At 48.3% G+C, this 16,824-nt stretch overlaps 1 protein-coding gene across 3 annotated transcripts in view; it reads right to left on the bottom strand.

Annotated features, from left to right (window-relative positions):
- Positions 1-25: 25 nt before the first annotated feature.
- The window catches only part of SHMT1 (serine hydroxymethyltransferase 1), a 41,782-nt gene continuing 24,983 nt past the window's right edge, over positions 26-16,824 (bottom strand). For 2 of the 3 annotated variants that reach the window (XM_032269149.1, XM_032269151.1), the window contains 7 exons: positions 11,911-11,992; positions 11,220-11,432; positions 8,388-8,504; positions 5,433-5,555; positions 2,539-2,655; positions 1,180-1,290; positions 26-805 (listed from right to left, as the gene is read on the bottom strand). In XM_032269149.1, coding sequence (XP_032125040.1) covers positions 636-805; positions 1,180-1,290; positions 2,539-2,655; positions 5,433-5,555; positions 8,388-8,504; positions 11,220-11,432; positions 11,911-11,992 — 933 coding nt within the window. In that variant the 3' untranslated portion in view covers positions 26-635. The remainder of the gene's footprint in view (positions 806-1,179; positions 1,291-2,538; positions 2,656-5,432; positions 5,556-8,387; positions 8,505-11,219; positions 11,433-11,910; positions 11,993-16,824) is intronic. The other variant, XM_032269150.1, reaches the window with a different exon arrangement.

Raw genomic sequence — 16,824 nt, 5'->3', positions numbered from 1 at the left:
ACCATTTCTCCACCATTTTTTTTTGAATCCACTAGAGAACAATCTACAGCATATTTTTTAGCTACTGACAGCAAAACCTTCCCACCATACAGGGTGCACCTTGTGTATACTTGGCTAACGTAGACTTCTGATTTACAGTACATAGCAGAAGCTTCAGAGGCTAATTCAGTTCTCCTTTGGCATGCCACTGGATAACAAGATAGTAAGAGTGGCAGTGTTTCCAAGCAGCGGACATGGGCATTTCTTCTCTGTTGCAGTAAGGAAGAGCAGAGCCCAGGGAGAGTAAAATGCTAGATTCTTTCTAACAGCTTTGCCTTACACCATGGTCTAAATGATTACGGCCTAGAGGCTACACAGTATTTTAGTTTTATAGATTATATCCAGCTGTGAGAAGGCCAGGTTCAAATTTAAATCCTTTAATTACCTGTCCCAGAATTACTAACAATGAGACTTAAACAAATTTTGATTTGTGAAGAAAACTTGAAAAAAGTCCAAAAGAAACCCCCTCAAAGGGCACAAGTAGTCAAGTCAATGGGTCCCTGCGGAGCAGCTCATCCATCTCTCAAGGAGGGGGGGGGTCCTCCAGCAGACAGCTTCCTCTGTGGCGCAGGCAGGTTCAGAGTGGGCCAGTGGCTTTAGAAGTCGGGCACGCCAGGCAGAGGGAAGAGAGAAGCAAAGCTCTCGACCTCCTCCCGGAGAGCCTGCACGGCCCTCTTGTATTTATCCCCTGCCAGTCTCTCCTTGAACTCCTTCAGGGTAGCTCTGACGCCAATGTCGCTCTGGATCTGCAGGGTTAGCTCTATCCCTGTGCCACAAGACACAAGTGAGTCGCCTCAGGGTCACCCCACACTACACACCAGAGTGGGGCACAATGGCTGCGGGCCGAGGCACAGCTGTCAGAATGTCCCCAGCTGGGGAGTGCGGCAAGGCACGAGGTCTCAATGTTCACCTCAGAAGTTACTCTTGGATGCACCCACCCTTGGACAGATATCGTGGGCAGCCCAAATTTATAAACCTCTCAGACAAGGTGATTTACCTAAGTGGTTTTTGCTGTCTCCCGCCCCAGCACTCAGCCTTGGTGCAGAATTGTCTTTGGGTGGCAGGGTCTCAGCTACTCATCACAGTCAGAAACTAAATACACACAATAAGATGTGGGAACTTTCATATTTTTATTCTTACCTCTGTGAATAAAGTGGGCTACTTTTTGGAAGTCTTTTTCCAAAAGTCCACGGGACGTCAGTGCTGGGGTCCCCAGTCGCAGTCCACTGGGCCTTAGAGCGCTTCTGTCACCTACAAGATAAACGGGGCTCTGTCCCTAAGCCACACTCACCACTGTGACAATGGTGCATTTTAAAGGGACAAGTGGGCAAAAGAGAACTGGCCTGAGGATACTGGTTGTCTCTAGCAAGGACACTACAACTGATTCAGAAACTAAAGGTAGAACCCAAGGCACAAGTGGGTACAACCACATTTTGGCTACTCTTATTTATTTGTACACAAAGTAGTCTGATGTGTCTCTTGCTCCTAAACATGAGATTAACATCTGTCTGGGTCTGCAATGTGTCATCAATATTTTGTTAACAACCCACAGAGAAATGCAGCCTCTGGATTCCAGAGGCCCTCACCTCCCTCATCTAATTAATGTACCATCTCCTAAGGCTTCACATCAGTCTTTTTGCTCCCTGGAAGGATCAGGGCCAAGCCCAAAGGCACAGCCAAGAGACAGCCAAGGTATGGTCCCCACCCCTACTCCAGTTGTTTTTTTTAGACTGAGTCTCATTCTGTTGCCCAGGCTGGAGTACAGTGGTGCAATCTCTACTCACTGCAACCTCTGCCTCCTGTCTTCACATTAATTCTCCTGCCTCAGCCTCCTGAGTAGCTGGGATTATGGGTGTACACAACCTTGCTCAGTTAATTTTTGTATTTTTTTTTCTTTTTTTGAGACAGAGTTTTGCTCTGTCACCAGTCTGGAGTGCAGTGGCGCAATCTCAGCTCATTGCAACCTCTGCCTCCTGGGTTCAAGTGATTCTCCTGTCCCAGCCTCGAGTAGCTGGGACTAAAGGCACGCACCACCATACCCAGCTAATTTTTGTATTTTTAGTAGAGATGGTACAATTCAAGATGAGATTTTAAAATAAAAATAAATTTAAAAATAGTAGAGACAGGGCTTCACCATTTTGCCAAGATGGTCTTGATCTCTTTACCTCGTGACTCGCCCACCTCATGATCTGCCCGCCTCAGCCTCCCAAAGTGTTGGGATTACAGGTATAAGCCACCGCAGCCTGACAATTTTTGTATTTTTAGTAGAGAGGGTTTCACCATTTTGGCCAGACTGGTCTCAAACTCCTGACCTCAAGTGATCGCCTGCCTTGGCCTCCCAAAGTGCTGGGATTACAGGCGTGAGCACCTTGCCCAGCCCCCGCTGCAGTTTTTATCGGAGGTCTGTCCCCAGTGCCAATATCTTCATCAGCTACAACTTTGGCCAGAAGAAATGCGGATGGGTGTGGAATGAAGGGGAAGGCCAAGGATGATTCTCACCTGGGCAGGTGTTCTTGTTGCAGGCAATAGAACAGGCTTCTAGTACCTTCTCAGCCCTTCCACCATCTGTGCCTTTGGAACGGAGATCCACGAGGATCAAATGGTTGTCAGAACCGCCTGGAAACAAAGTTGGACACATAGAAATGCAGGCTAAGTCTATGCCGTGAAGGAATCTCTCTGAGAAATGGAGGTGAAGGTGAAGGTGAAGGAGGCCAAAGCAGATGAGGTCAGGAAGGTGAGCACACTCGCCACATGCCCTGGGATTCTAATCACCCACGAGAGATGCCCAGGCCTGAAAGTGAAAGGAAGCCCAGAGCACTTTTGAAAGGCGTAACTGATCACACAGAAGAGGGACTGACACTCCCCTGGAGAAGAGACAGCTTCCTCAGGCTGCTCCTGGCTTGTTTTCTCCGACAAGTTGCTTGGGCAATTCCCTAACATTGAAGGCTCCCTGAAGGCAACATGAGTATTAGGCAGTGGTTCAATTTACTGTGTTGGCGGGGTAAGGCGCATGCTCATAGAGCACATTAGGTGCCAGACACTGTACTAGCCTGCAGTGGGTTTTACCAGGATCCTGTGAGGCTAATGATACTATCAAAATGGTAAGGTGACAACAGCAAGGCTAACAGTTTTCTGGACCTGCCCCAAGGTCACACAGGAGGATTCTACCACTTTGAACCTTCATTAAGTTGGGGTATTGCCTTGGGTGCTGATGGTGCTCGGGCCTCTGCCTCTGAGCTGTATGCAGGATGCCTTTGAAGATGAGGGTGAGCTAGGGCTCCAGCTTGGCTCTGCAGCCCCACAGCTGTGCCCACCCACTTGCAGTGTGGCTTTAGGCAAGCAGCTCAACATTGTGGAACGTCAGATCTCAGATGCTCATTTGTAACAAAAAGACCAATCATTCACAGGGCTGTCATGAGGTTTAAGTCAGATACTGAATAGTGTTTCTCACTTTGTCAGGCACAAAGGGGCATTCACAAGCATTATCTGCTTCAGCCGTGTGCATCAGGTCCTCAGAGGGCAGAATGACAATGACAAAGTCACCAGGGAGAGGGCAGGCCCATGCCATGAGATGCCCGTGGTGTCAGGGACTATGGCCTAAACCCTCACAACTCCAAGGGTGGCTCCCAGACCAGCATCACCCGAGATCTGGTCAGAATGTGCATCACACCAGCAGCCCCAGGGGTGGTATGCACATCCAAATTTGAGAAACAGGGACATGGCCAGGTGGGGTGGCTCACACCTGTAAGCCCAGAACTTTGGGAGGCCAAGGCGGTCAAATCACAAAGTCAGGTGTTCGAGACCTGCCTGATCAACATGGTGAAACCCCATCTCTACTAAAAATACAAAAATTAGCCAGGCGTGGTGGCACCTGCCTGTAATCCCAGCTACTCGGGAGGCTGACTCAGGAGAATTGCTTGAACCCTGGAGGCGGAGGTTGCAGTGAGCCAAGATGGTGCCACTGCACTCCAGCCTGGGCAACAGAGTAAGACTCTGTCTCAAAAAACAAAAGAGAAACAGGGACCCACAGTGGTTCCTGTTTTGGGTACCAGGAACTGGTTTTGTGAGACAGCTTTCTACAGATGGCATAGGGGGATGGTTTTAGGATGAAACTTCCACCTCAGATCATCAGGCATTAGATTCTTATAAGGATGCAGGTATAATCAGAGGGGGAAAAAAGGATAGTTTCTCAAAAGAGGTCCAACCTAGCTCCCTCACATGTGCAGTTCACAACAGGGTTCAACTCCTACGAGAATTGAATGCTGCCACTGATCTGCCAGGAGACGAAGCTCAGGCGGCAATGATCTCTCCGCCAGCTCACTTCCCACTGTGCGGCTGGGTTCCTAACAGGCCACAAACCAGTACTAGTCCGTGGCCTGGAGGTTGGGGACTCCTGAGCAAAAGCACCTGATGGTCACAATCCACACTAGGACTTCTTGGGCTTTATTATTTGAAGACATGGAGGATGATAGGAGAACAGAAGTGAGGTAAAACATAAAAGCAGGTGTGGCCAGCACTACTGAGGAGACGGCACCAGCCCAGCCTTCCCGGCTGCTGCTGAGGAGACGGCGCCGGCCCGGTCTTCCCAGGACTGTGGCACACACAGGGTTGGGTGGGAGCCCCACTCCTTAGACCAGAGGGCCTGTAATCCCCATAAAGGGCAAAGGGCATGGTGCAGGGAGTAGGCGCTTGGGTAAACACACAGCAGGACCCATATTCCTGGACCACACCACTGTTAGCACAATCGGCAGCCTCGTGGGCCCAGGAATAAAGTTGCCCTTCCTCAGGAGGATCGAGTATACTGCCTGCCAAAAAAATGCCTTCTCCTTGTGAAAGCCTGCAGAGACTGTGAGGTGGATGGCACCCAGTGTCGGGCCCTGACCTGGGAAGTCCATCTCATTCACAGTCCATTGGCTCCAGAATGTATAGATCCAAGCAAACATGGCTATATATAGCAAGCGAACTCCCCAGGAACATGTGGCAAACCAGGAGGCCCCACTCCCAGTGGGGAGAGCTGCACCCCCACGTAGTGAGCACAGTGCAAAGCATCACCACAGACCAGAGTCCTGGCTCTGCCACCTACCAGGTGTGTGACCACTTCAGCCCAGCCTCTCTCAGGTGAGCCTCAGGTAGTCCTGCAAAGCTGTTCTGAGGACATGCAGTCCTCATGCTGGTGACCAATGGCAGCCACTATTCCCATCATCTGTGGCTCACCCAAAGGGGCAGCTGGCTGGCCTGAGGCAGGGGGAGGCTTTCCAGCTGGAGGTGAGACTGACCTCCTCCCAAAGTGGTCCCCAGTCATTGCAGCTCCAGCAGCAGTGCCTGGGCCACATCCTAGGTGGACAAACTGAGGAGTAAGCCTTAATGCAACCACAAGAACAGCGTGTCTGTACCTGTGACTATTTTGTAGCCTAGCTCCGTCAGTGCCTCAGACAGAGCCCTGCAGTTGGCCACCACCTGGTGCTGATAAACTTTAAATTCCAGAGTCATAGCTTGCTTCAGGGCCACAGCAACTCCTGGACAGGAAGAGACAATGGGTCAGGAGGTTAAGATAGAATCATAGACAGACGATGAATCCAACAACATTCCTGTTTACCCTCAAGCTTCCTTGCTTTTCAATGGCCTGCCTTGCTTTGGGGTTAGATTACATTTTCCTCCAAAATGACATATTTAAACAATTTTTTAAACCTATTATTTATTTTATTTTGTTTTGTTGAGATGGAGTTTCACTCTTGTTCCCCAAGCTGGCATGATCTCGCCTCACTGCAACCTCCACCTCCCAGGTTCAAGTGATTCTTCTGCCTCAGCCTCCCAAATGGCTGGGACTACAGGCACGTGCCACCACAGCCAGCTAATTTTTTTGGTATTTTTAGTAGAGACAGGGTTTCACTGTGTTGGCAAGTGATCTGCCAGCCTCAGCCTCCCAAAGTGCTGGGATGACAGGCATGAGCCACCATGCCCAGCCAAAAAATTTTTTTATTTTTATATTTTTGAGACAGGGTCTCACTCAGATTGCCCAGGCTGGAGTGCAGTGGCATGGTCACAGTTCACTGCAACCTTGACTTCCTGGGCTCAGATGATCCTCCCATCTCAGTCTCTGGAGTAGCTAGGACTACAGGTATGTTCTACTACACATGGCTAAATTTTTTTTTTTTTTTTAAACAGTCTTGCCCTGTCTCCCAGCCTGGAGTACAATGACCCAAATCTCGGCTCACCGCACCCTCCGCCTCCCGGGTTCAGGCAATTCTCCTGCCCCAGCCTCCTGAATCTTTGTATTTTTTAGTAGAGATGGGGTTTCACCATGTTGGCCAGGCTGGTCTCGAATTCCCAACCTCAGCTGATTCACCCACCGTGGCCTCCCAAAGTGCTGGGATTACAGGCATGAGCCACCACACTCAGCCAATTTTTTTTTTTTTTTTTTTTTGAGAGATGGAGTCTCGATCTGTTGCCCAGGCTGGGGTGCAGTGGTGCCATCTTGGCTCACTGCAACCTCCACCTCCCAGGTTCAAGCGATTCTCCTGCCTCAGCTTTCTGAGTAGTTGGGACTACAGGCATGCACCACCACATCCAGCTAATTTTTGGATTTTTTAGTAGAGACAGGGTTTCACTATATGTTGACCAGGCTGGTCTTGAACTGACCTCACATGATCTGCCTGCCTTGTGCTCCCAAAGTGCTGGAATTACAGGTGTAAGCCACAGTGCTCGTCTATGCGTGGCTAATTTTTTATATTTTTAGTAGAGATCAGGTTTCTCCATGTTGGCTGGGCTGGTCTCGAACTCCTGGGCTCAAGTAACCCGCCTACCTCAGCCTCCCAAAGTGCTGGGATTATAGGCATGAGCCACCATGCTCGGCCAATATGCTTCTCTCTGAGGAACTGCTGTTGAGGTAACCTTTCCCTGAGCACGGAAGTTCTGTGCTAGCATTACCATAGCAAAGCTGTTAAGCAAGATAGATTTGACATCCTTTTTAATCTTGCTGTGTGAAAATGATTACTTGGTGGCCCTAAGAGTTGGTGCTCTGATGTCAGATTATGCAGCTCTCTCAGATCAGAGCACAGGTAGTAGGGCAGTCTTCGTCCTACCCGCACCGTTCAGACTCATCTGGTACCTCATGTTCAGTCCTGAGGGCTGCTTCAAGGGACACAGAGAATGGAAGACATGGAGAACCCCTGGGCCTGAATCCTGCACAGAGCCTCCAATCAGTACTTGTGAAAACGACCAGAAAGGGCGGCCAGGAGCAGTGGCTCATGCCTGTAATCCCAGCACTTTGGGAGGCTGAGGCGGGTGGATCATGAGGTCAAGAGATCGAGACCATCCTGGCCAACATGGTGAAACCCCGTCTCTACTAAAAAAAAAATACAAAAATTAGCTGGACGTGGTGGCACGCGCCTGTAGTCCCAGCTACTCGGGAGGCTGAGGCAGGAGAATTGCTTGAACGCAGGAGGCAGAGGTTGCAGTGAGCCGAGATTGCGTCACTGCACTCCAGCCTGGCGCTTGGCGACAGAAGGAGACTGTGTCTCAAAAACAAAACAAAACAAAACAAAACAACCGGCAAGGGCATCCAGAGCAGCTGGGGATGGGTGATCTCTGCATCTCAGAGTTGAAGCAGCCGTGGGTGCTGAGTGTACAGGTGTGATGGGCAAACATGAAGACATACCTGGGACTCCAACTCCTCCCACCCCCTTATGCTAATATCTCCTGATCGCTGCTGTCTCCAGGTTCCTTAGTACTCGTGCATCTCTGACTGAGAAGCTATACCTTCATCCTGAGCCCCTTAGCAGGAATGAGCTCTACCAATGTCCCTGTCCCACAAATGCAGTGGGGCAACTGAGTCATCACAAATGTCCTAAGCTACTTGTCCAAACAAAAAAAGAACAAGTCAATGAAAACCTGCTGGGCAGTCATGGAATCTGACTCAGGAGTCACTGGCGTGGCACTGGTACAGGGTGTGAGGGTCAGACACAGGAGCCTCCACCTCCACAGGCCAGGTCCATCAAGGACAAAGGGGCACATCCCGTAAGGTTTGGACCCCAATCTCTCTCACCTGTGCTTTGCCCTCTTCTAACTGTCATATTTCTTCCCTAAGAGGGCTCCGCATACTTTGCAAAACCTGGCCTGACTCACAGTTTTGCCTCCAGGTGCCTGTACACTTGGAGTGGACACCATTCCCTCCTGTCCCTACCTTAGGCTAATCTCAACCATGCCCTATTCTTCTGTGTTAGTATCTCCTGGTCAGAGACAGTCCTCCAGCTCCTTCCCCAGCATGGAAGTCCTGGCACATGATTTTGGAGGACAGGTGAGATGGGAATTCGGGGCCCCAGGATGAGCAGAAGCAGAAGATGTTTTACCAGCAATGGCATGGTTGTGGGGACCTCCCTGCAGGCCAGGGAACACAGCAGAGTTGATGAGAGACTCCAGGTTGTACAGAATCTCTTTGCCAGTCTTGGGATCCACACTTTGCACTCCTGGAGGAAGAAAAACATTAGAATGGGATCGTATGGGCCGTCCCTCTGTTTTTTTTTTTGTTTTTTTTTTTTTTTAGGTTCAAACCCAGACTCGCCAGGGAAGTATTGAGCACAGGCCTGGCCTTTACCCCTGGCATGGAGAACTAGTTTGTAACTAGTTGACCCTTGCCACCTGAGGGCAGACCAGCATCCTTATTCTTTGGAAATGAAGACATCATAGATGACTCTGGCTGGAATGCTGGTTTCAGCACCTCAGCTGTCCACCTGCCTCCTCTGATGGCATCTCTTCTTAACAACACGACTATAACAAGGCCTTAAAAATGAAAGGACAGAGATTTCCCTCCACTAATGTAACCAAGAATTTGCCCTGGACATTCTTCCTTAAAGAAATGTTTACGTGAGGCCAGGCGCGGTGGCTCATGCCTATAATCCCAGCTCTTTGGGAGGCAGAGGTGGGCGGATCACAAGATCAAGAGAACGAGACCATCCTGGCCAACATGGTGAAACCTCGTCTCTACTAAAAATGAAAAAATTGGCTGGGCATGGTGGCATATGCCTGTAGTCCCAGCTACTTGGGAGGCTGAGGGAAAAAGAATCGCTTGAACTGCTGGGCACGGTGGCTCACGCCTATAATCCCATCACTTTGGGAGGCTGAGGCGGGTGGATCACAAGGTCAGGAGACTGAGACCATCCTGGCTAATATGGTGAAACCCCGTCTTTATTAAAAATATAAAAAATTAGCTAGGCGTGGTGGCACACACCTGTAGTCCCAGCTACTCGGGAGGCTAAGGCAGGAGAATTGCTTGAACCTGCCAAGTGGAGGTTGCAGTGAGCTGGGATTGCGCCACTGCACTCCAGCATGGGCGACAGAGTGAGACTCCATCTCAAAAAAAAGAAATGTCCATGTGGCCAGGTGCGGCAGCTCACGCCTATAATCCCAGCACTTTGGGAAGCTGAGGCACGTGGATCAGCTGAGGTCAGGAGTTCAAGACCAGCCTGGCAACATGGTGAAACCCATCTCTACTAATAATACAAAAATTAACTGGGCATGGTGGTGGGCACCTGTAATTCCAGCTACTTGGGAGGCTGAGGCAGGAGAATTGCTTGAACCTGGGAGGTGGATGTTGCAGTGAGTCGAGATTGCACCATTGCACTCCACCCCAGGCGACAAGAGTGAAAAAAAAAAAAGAAAAGGAAAAAGAGAAAAAAGAAATGTCCATGTCATCCCAGCACTTTGGGAGGCAGAGGTGAGTGAATCACTTGAACCCAGGAGATTAAGACCAGCCTGAGCAACAAAGGGAGACCCCAAGTCCACAAAAAAATTTAAAAATTAGCAAGGCATGGTGGCACGCACCTATGGTCCCAGCTACATGGGAGGTTAAGGTGGAAGGATTGCTTGGGCCCAGGAAGCTAAAGCTGCATTGGGGGCTTTGATTGTACCACTGCACTGTAGCCTGAGTGACAGAGTGAGACCCTGTCCCCAAAAATAAAATTTAAAGCATCCCTAAGATGACTGCGTTGAAGGAGACAATGCCTTCTGGCTACATATGGAGAATAAGCTTCCTTTCTGAGAAAAAGTTAACCATCAATAATAGCTACTATTCAGTAATAATCAGTAACAATTAACATCAATTTAGAGCTTTTAGTGAGCCAAGAACTGCGCTGATCACTTTATATAAATTCATTTAATCCTCAAAACAGCAGTCCAAAGGGACAGGTACGATTATTACAGTCCCCACTCTGGTGAGGAAATGAGGCGCAGAGAGGCTGCACAACTAGCCCAAGGTCACACAGTGAGTGTGCGGCAGAGCCAGTATTTGCTATGATAGGCTGGCTCCAGAGTCCCTCAGCACTGGGTGAAATGAATCCCATCAACACACAGTAGGGGAAAAAACAAATGAAACAAATGTCTCCTGGGCGGGTGGGAATCGCTACCTGCCTCAGAAACATCAGCACAGCTAAAAATGGTCCTCAGGGGAGCAGAGAGGCAACGGGGTGTTGAGAAGCTGTGGGGTCATGTGGCTGTGTCTAGTTCCAGCCAGGGGCTGGGCAAGCAAACCCTGCGAAGGGTAAGAGTAATGTAGTTACCAGAGGGCTGGTGTCTGCTCATGCAAGGTTGGCACGTCAGTTCTCACCACAGGCTTTCCCAGGTATGGAAATTCGAAAATAAGGGGAATGCCTAGGGGCAAATTATAAGGTGATGGAAAGAAAAACTTTCACTAAAATGCTATTCATGTTTATACATCCATGTCTTGTAGTTTGACTACTGTGAGTCTTTCTCTTTGAGAAGCATGATGGACCACTGTAAGTTCACCAGAATAATGCAGCCTTGTGAGGCCTCCGAGTAGCCCCCAGCCAGCCATGTATCCTCCTTTCATTCAAACGCCTGCCTCTTGAAGGGAAGATTAGTTGAGCAAAAAGACATTGGCAACTGGCACCATCCTAACACATGGTGGTTGCTGATCCCCTTCCTGTGCTCCTAGGACCTGGATGCATAAAGGTGAAGCAGGAGCTGTGGCTGAGGGCTTCCTTCTGGATCCTTTCTGCAAAGCCTGTCACTCCCCCTTCCTAAGCAGCTCTTTAAGGGACTGAGATCTTAAAATCTTCAAAGGATCCTGGGTCAGAGTTTTTCCCAGCTCCCTCAACTGAATCTGAACCCCCACAGGAGAAATGTAAACCACGGTACCCATCTGTACCCAACACTTGGGAGCACACCTTTCCTGTAGAAGATCATGCCAGCTCGGCAGCCTCGCAGGGTCTTGTGAGTGGTGGTGGTCACCACGTGGCAGTGTTCAAATGGGGAGGGCACCACGCCAGCCACCACTAGCCCGCTGATGTGTGCCATGTCCGCCATGAGATACGCCCCATTCTCATCTGCAATCTTGCGCAGCCGGGCATAGTCCAGGTTTCGGGAGTAGCAGCTGGTTCCTGAGACAGGAAAAGTGACACAGCTGCATCAGAGATGTCCATGGGCCAGCTGAGTCAGCTTCACAGAGTGGCCCCTAGATATACGGATCTGAAAGCCCAGATTTCTTCCCCTAAAATCTCAGAGCAAAAATGCAGAATGCCCTCAAAAAGCATCTCTGTGTTAAGGAACCACTCTGTCTGACTCTTCAACATCTTGATGGTTGAGATGGCTCCAACTACTACTGCCAACCGAGTCAGGACCTAACATTTCTAGATGCTTCTCTGAGAACAGTCTCAGATCTTAAGCCACATAGCACAAAAAGCAGCAAACACACATCTGTATCCTGAAAGAAACTAATCTATGTGGACCCCAGAAACTCAGTTATTCAGGGCAGAAACTAGCAGTGGGCTCAACAGGGTGGGAACATCTTTACATCCTCATTCTGTTAGAGGCACCAGGCTACTGGTGAACAAGGTCACTTTCCATGCCACGCGTCACCTGCGATGATCAGCTTCGGGTGGAAGAGGCGGGCGTTCTCCTCCAGCTGGTCATAGTTGATGTAGCCAGAGTCTGGGTTCACCTGCGGAATGTCAGGGAGGCAGGTTCAGGCTGCTTCCTCCAGCTGCACCTGCCTCCTTCCTCCCGATTGAACTTGCTCCACCCGCCAAGACGAGGAACGACGTCCTACATGAGGACTTGAGGGTCAGACAGGATACTGATGTGTTTAGGCTGCTCAACCAAGTACAGCTCGAAGACCCAGGAGGCCCCAAGGAGTCCCAGGGTTTTAGTGAGCCCTGCTGCTGGGGCACTACCCCTTGAGAAGGCACCAAAAAGCACTTGCAGAATGAAACAGAAGCAAGAGGACCACACAATGCAGACCAAAACAGTTACCTTCAGGAACAAGGCCAAAATGCCTGCTAATACCACTTCTATTCCAAGTATAATGAGGCAAGAAAAAGAAACAAAAGGCGTAACAATTAGGAAAGAAGAAATTTTAAACCTGACATGACACACAGACAACACAGTGTACCTAGAAAATTAAGATGCTAGGGGTAAACTGTTAAAATAAGAAAATTTAGAAAGGTCACTGGATACAGCACTGAAAAAACAGTAAGTATATAAAAGCAAGGAAGATAGAAAATGAAATTTAAATAACATCATATTAGCATCAAAAACCATAAAAGGAAAGACATACCAGACCTCTACACAAAACATCATTGCTTTGTGTATTTTTTTTTTTAAAGATGGAGTCTCGCTCTGTCGCCTAGGCTGGAGTGCAGAAGTGCAATCTCGGCTTATTGGAACCTCTACCTCCGGGGTTCTCCTGCTCAGCCTCCCAAGCAGCTGGGACTACAGGTGCTTGCCACCACACCTGGCTAATTTTTGTATTTTTAGTACAGACAGGGTTTCACTATGTTGGCCAGGCTGGTCTCGAACTCCTGACCTTGTGATCCACCCACCTTGGCCTCCTAAAGTGCTGGGATTATGGGTGTGAGCCACCGCGCCCAGCTGCTTTGTATATTTTGTGTCATAAAATGCCTGACAAATTATAATAATTAAGGCAGCATGCATTTGTGGAAGGGCAGAGCATCTGGCTTAAAAGAAGAGAGCCTAGAAGCAGAAGCACACATGACATAGGTCATCGAATCCATGCCAATGGTGATGCCACAATGCAGTGGGGAGAGGATGTCCTTTTCAATCAATGGCACTAGGTCAACTGGGCATCCATTTCAACAAAAATGTTATCTGGATGCCCACCTCACCTACATAAAGAAATCAATTCCAGATTCAGCAATCTCACTTCTAAATATATATCCTAAGAACCTGAAATCAGTATGTCAAAGAGACATGTCCACTCCCATGTTCACTGCAGCACTATGCACAATAGCCAAGTTATGGAATAAACCCACATCCATCAACAGAAGAATGGACAAAGGAAATGTGACACACACACACACACACATACACACACACGTGTGTGTATATATATATACACACACACACATATATATACAAATACACACACACATACAATGTAATACTAATCAGCCTGAAAAAAGAAATTCTGTCATTTGAACAACATGAATGAACTTGGAGGCTAAGTGAAATATGCCAGGCTCAGAAAGACAAATACTGTATGATCTCACTTCTTCTTTTTTTTTTTTTTTAAAGATGGGGTTTCACCATGATGGCCAGGCTGGTCTTGAACTCCTGACCTCAGGTGATCCACCCACCTCGGCCTCCCAAAGTGCTAGAATTACAGGCGTGAGCCACCATGCCCGGCCTGATCTCACTTCTTTTTTAAGACAGAGTCTTACTCTGTTGCCCAGGTTGGAGTGCACTGGCGCAATCTCGGCTCACTGCAACCTCCACCTGTCCTGGGCTCAAGTGATTCTCCCACTCAGGGATAGCTGGGACCACAGGCAGTGCCACCACGCCCAGATAATTTTTGTAATTTTTATAGAGATGGGCTTTTACCATGTTGGCCAGGTTGGTCTCGAACTACTGACTTCAGGTGATTCATCCACCTCAGCCTCCCAAAGTGCTAGAATTACAGGCATGAGCCACTGCACCCAGCAGTTCGATTGTTTTAGATTTCACACAGAAGTGCAATCACACTGCGGGGCGCGGTGGCTCACGCCTGTAATCGCAACACTTTGGGAAGCCAAGGTGGGAGGATCACTTGAGTCCAGGAGTTCAAGACCAGCCTGGCCAACATGGTGAAACCCCATTTCTACTAGAAAAAAAAATACAAAAAATTAGCTGGGCACTTGTAATCCCAGCTACTCAAGAGGCTGAGGCAGAAGAATTGCTTGAACCCGGGAGGCAGAGGTTACAGTGAGCTGAGATTGCACCACTGCACTCCAGCCTGGGTAACAGAATGAGACTCTAACTCAAATAATAATAATAATAATAATAATAATAATAAAATAAATAAATAAAACAATCAAACTCACAGAAGTAGAGTAGAATGTGGTTACCAGTCACTGGAGGATGGTGGACAATGGAAACATACTGAGCAAAGGGTACAAAGTTGCAGTTAGGAAGAAAAATAATAAATATTTAAGTAGTGGGATATTAATTGATTCAATAATCCCACACTGTGTATGATATATATATATGTGTATATATGTGTGTGTATATATATATATCATAATATCACTGTGCATCTAATAATGATATATAATTTGTTAAAAAAAAAAAAAAAAAAAAAGAGGTCGGGTGCGGTGGCTCACACCTGTAATCCCAGCACTTTGGGAGGCCGAGGTGGGCAGATCACCTGAGATCAGGAGTTTGAGATCAGCATGGCCAACATAGTGAAACCCTGTCTCTACTAAAAATATAAAAAATTAGCTGGTCATGGTGGCATGCACCTGTAGTCCAGCTACTCAGGAGGCTGAGGAAGAAGAATTGCTTGAACCTGGAGGACAGAGGTTACAGTGAGCTGAGATCGTGCCACTGCACTCCAGCCTGGGCGACAGAGCGAGACTCCGTCTCAGAAAAAAAATCAATTCCAGATAGGTTGTAGATATCAACATAAAATTTAAAATACTTTATTTTTCTTTTTTGGCAACACATATCTTAGGAAGTTCATTTTATTAAACTTCTATTAAAACATATGGGTTAGCCAGGCATGGTGGCTCATGTCTGTAATCCAGCACTTTGGGAGGCCCAGGGGGGTGGATCACCTGAGATCAGTAGTTGGAGACCAGCCTGGCCAACATGGTGAAACCCCGCCTCTACTAAAAACACAAAATTAGGCTGGGCACAACGGCTCACATAATCCCGGCACTTTGCGAGGCCGAGGCAGGCAGATCACGAGGTCAGGAGATCGAGACCATCCTGGCCAACACGGTGAAACCCCGTCTCTACTAAAAACAGAAAAAATTTGCCAGGCTTGGTGGCATGCACCTGTAATTCCAGCTACTCGGGAGGCTGAGGCAGGAGAATCACTTGAACACGGGAGGTGGAGGGTGAAGTGAACTGATATCACAGCACTGCACTCCAGCCTAGGTGACAGAGGAAGCCTCCGTCTCAAAAAAAAAAACAAATAGATAGGACGAAAAAAAAAAAAAAAGGCACTTACAATCCAACCCAACTACAGAAGCTTCCTGCAAGGTTTCAGGAACCAAGACCTCATCTAGAAAGTCAAGCTGAAAGATGATTTGTGGTTTTGCTTTCTGTGTTTCGCTTTAAGGGTGTGGTTCTTTCTCAGCCACCTGAACATGGCAAAGAAACTGTTATCCTGATGACATATCAACAGCTTCCAGGAGTGGCCAACTTGGAAAAAATACAAAGAAAAAAAAAATATATCAACAGCTGACCTCCAGTAAAAAATGGACATAATTCACTAGGCACAGTGGCTCATGCCTATAATCCTAGCTCTTAGGGAGGCAGAGGCGGGAAGGAGCTTGAGTACAGGAGTTTAAGACCCACCTGGGCAATACAGCAAGACCCTGTTCTCCACGAAAAGGAAAAAAAAAAGAGATTTTTTAAAAAATGGACATAATTCTAAAAACTTTTGTGTAGCCACAATTACAAAAAAAAAAAAAAAAAAAAAAGAAAACTGTGCTGCTTTCTCCCTTTTTAATTTAATGGGTTTTCAAATGTTTTTCTTTCTTTTTTCCTTTTTTTTTTTTTTTTTTTTCCGAGACAGAGTCTTGCTCTTGTTGCCCAGGCTGGAGTGCAATGGCACAATCTCAGTGCAGTGCAACCTCTGCCTTCCGGGCTCAAGCGATTCTCCTGCCTCAGTCTCTCGAGTAGCTGGGATTACAGGCACCCACCACCAAGCCTGGCTAATTTTTTAAATTTTTAGTAGAGATGAGGTTTCACCATGTTGGCCAGGCTAGTCTCAAACTCCTGACCTTGTGATCCACCCACCTTGGCCTCCCAAAGTGCTGGGATTACAGGCCTGAGCCACCCCGCCCAGCCATTATTTTCATTTTTTAATCTTGAAAATGAGACAACAGAACAACTCCTAGAAGAATTCACAGGCATTTATAATAAACTGCAGATGGGATGCACAGTGCACAGAGGATAAGGAAGGAGGCCCCAGCAGTCACTTAGGACCAGGGACAGGGAGGAATTCTCTAGTCACTGTGGGATAGGCCCAAAACACAAAATAGAAGGTTAGTGTTGCTGTTGCCCTAGCCTGGCCCTGCGTAAGGCTCTTGCTGTGGTGGAGGGCAGGGGCCAAAGGTGGAGGCAAGTGGTCTGGGGAAGGCGGAGGAGGGCAGGGGCCCTAGTACACCCCCTGACCTCTAAGGGCAGGACTCAAAGCATCCCCCAGCGGGTGAGCTGCACCTCCTGCTGCCCAAGCTGGCCAGGGTCCCAGACCCCACCTCTCCATGGCCATCCAGAGGTGGGTCCCCTCATTGCACCAACAGGACTGCAGCTTGCACAATGCACATC

This window comes from Sapajus apella, unplaced genomic scaffold, assembly GCF_009761245.1.
Source record: "Sapajus apella isolate SASKATOON/1434 unplaced genomic scaffold, GSC_monkey_1.0 scaffold189, whole genome shotgun sequence".
Classification (NCBI taxonomy): domain Eukaryota; kingdom Metazoa; phylum Chordata; class Mammalia; order Primates; family Cebidae; genus Sapajus; species Sapajus apella.
Note: the sequence above shows the minus strand (reverse complement) of the source record. Positions and strands in the feature narration are given on the sequence as shown.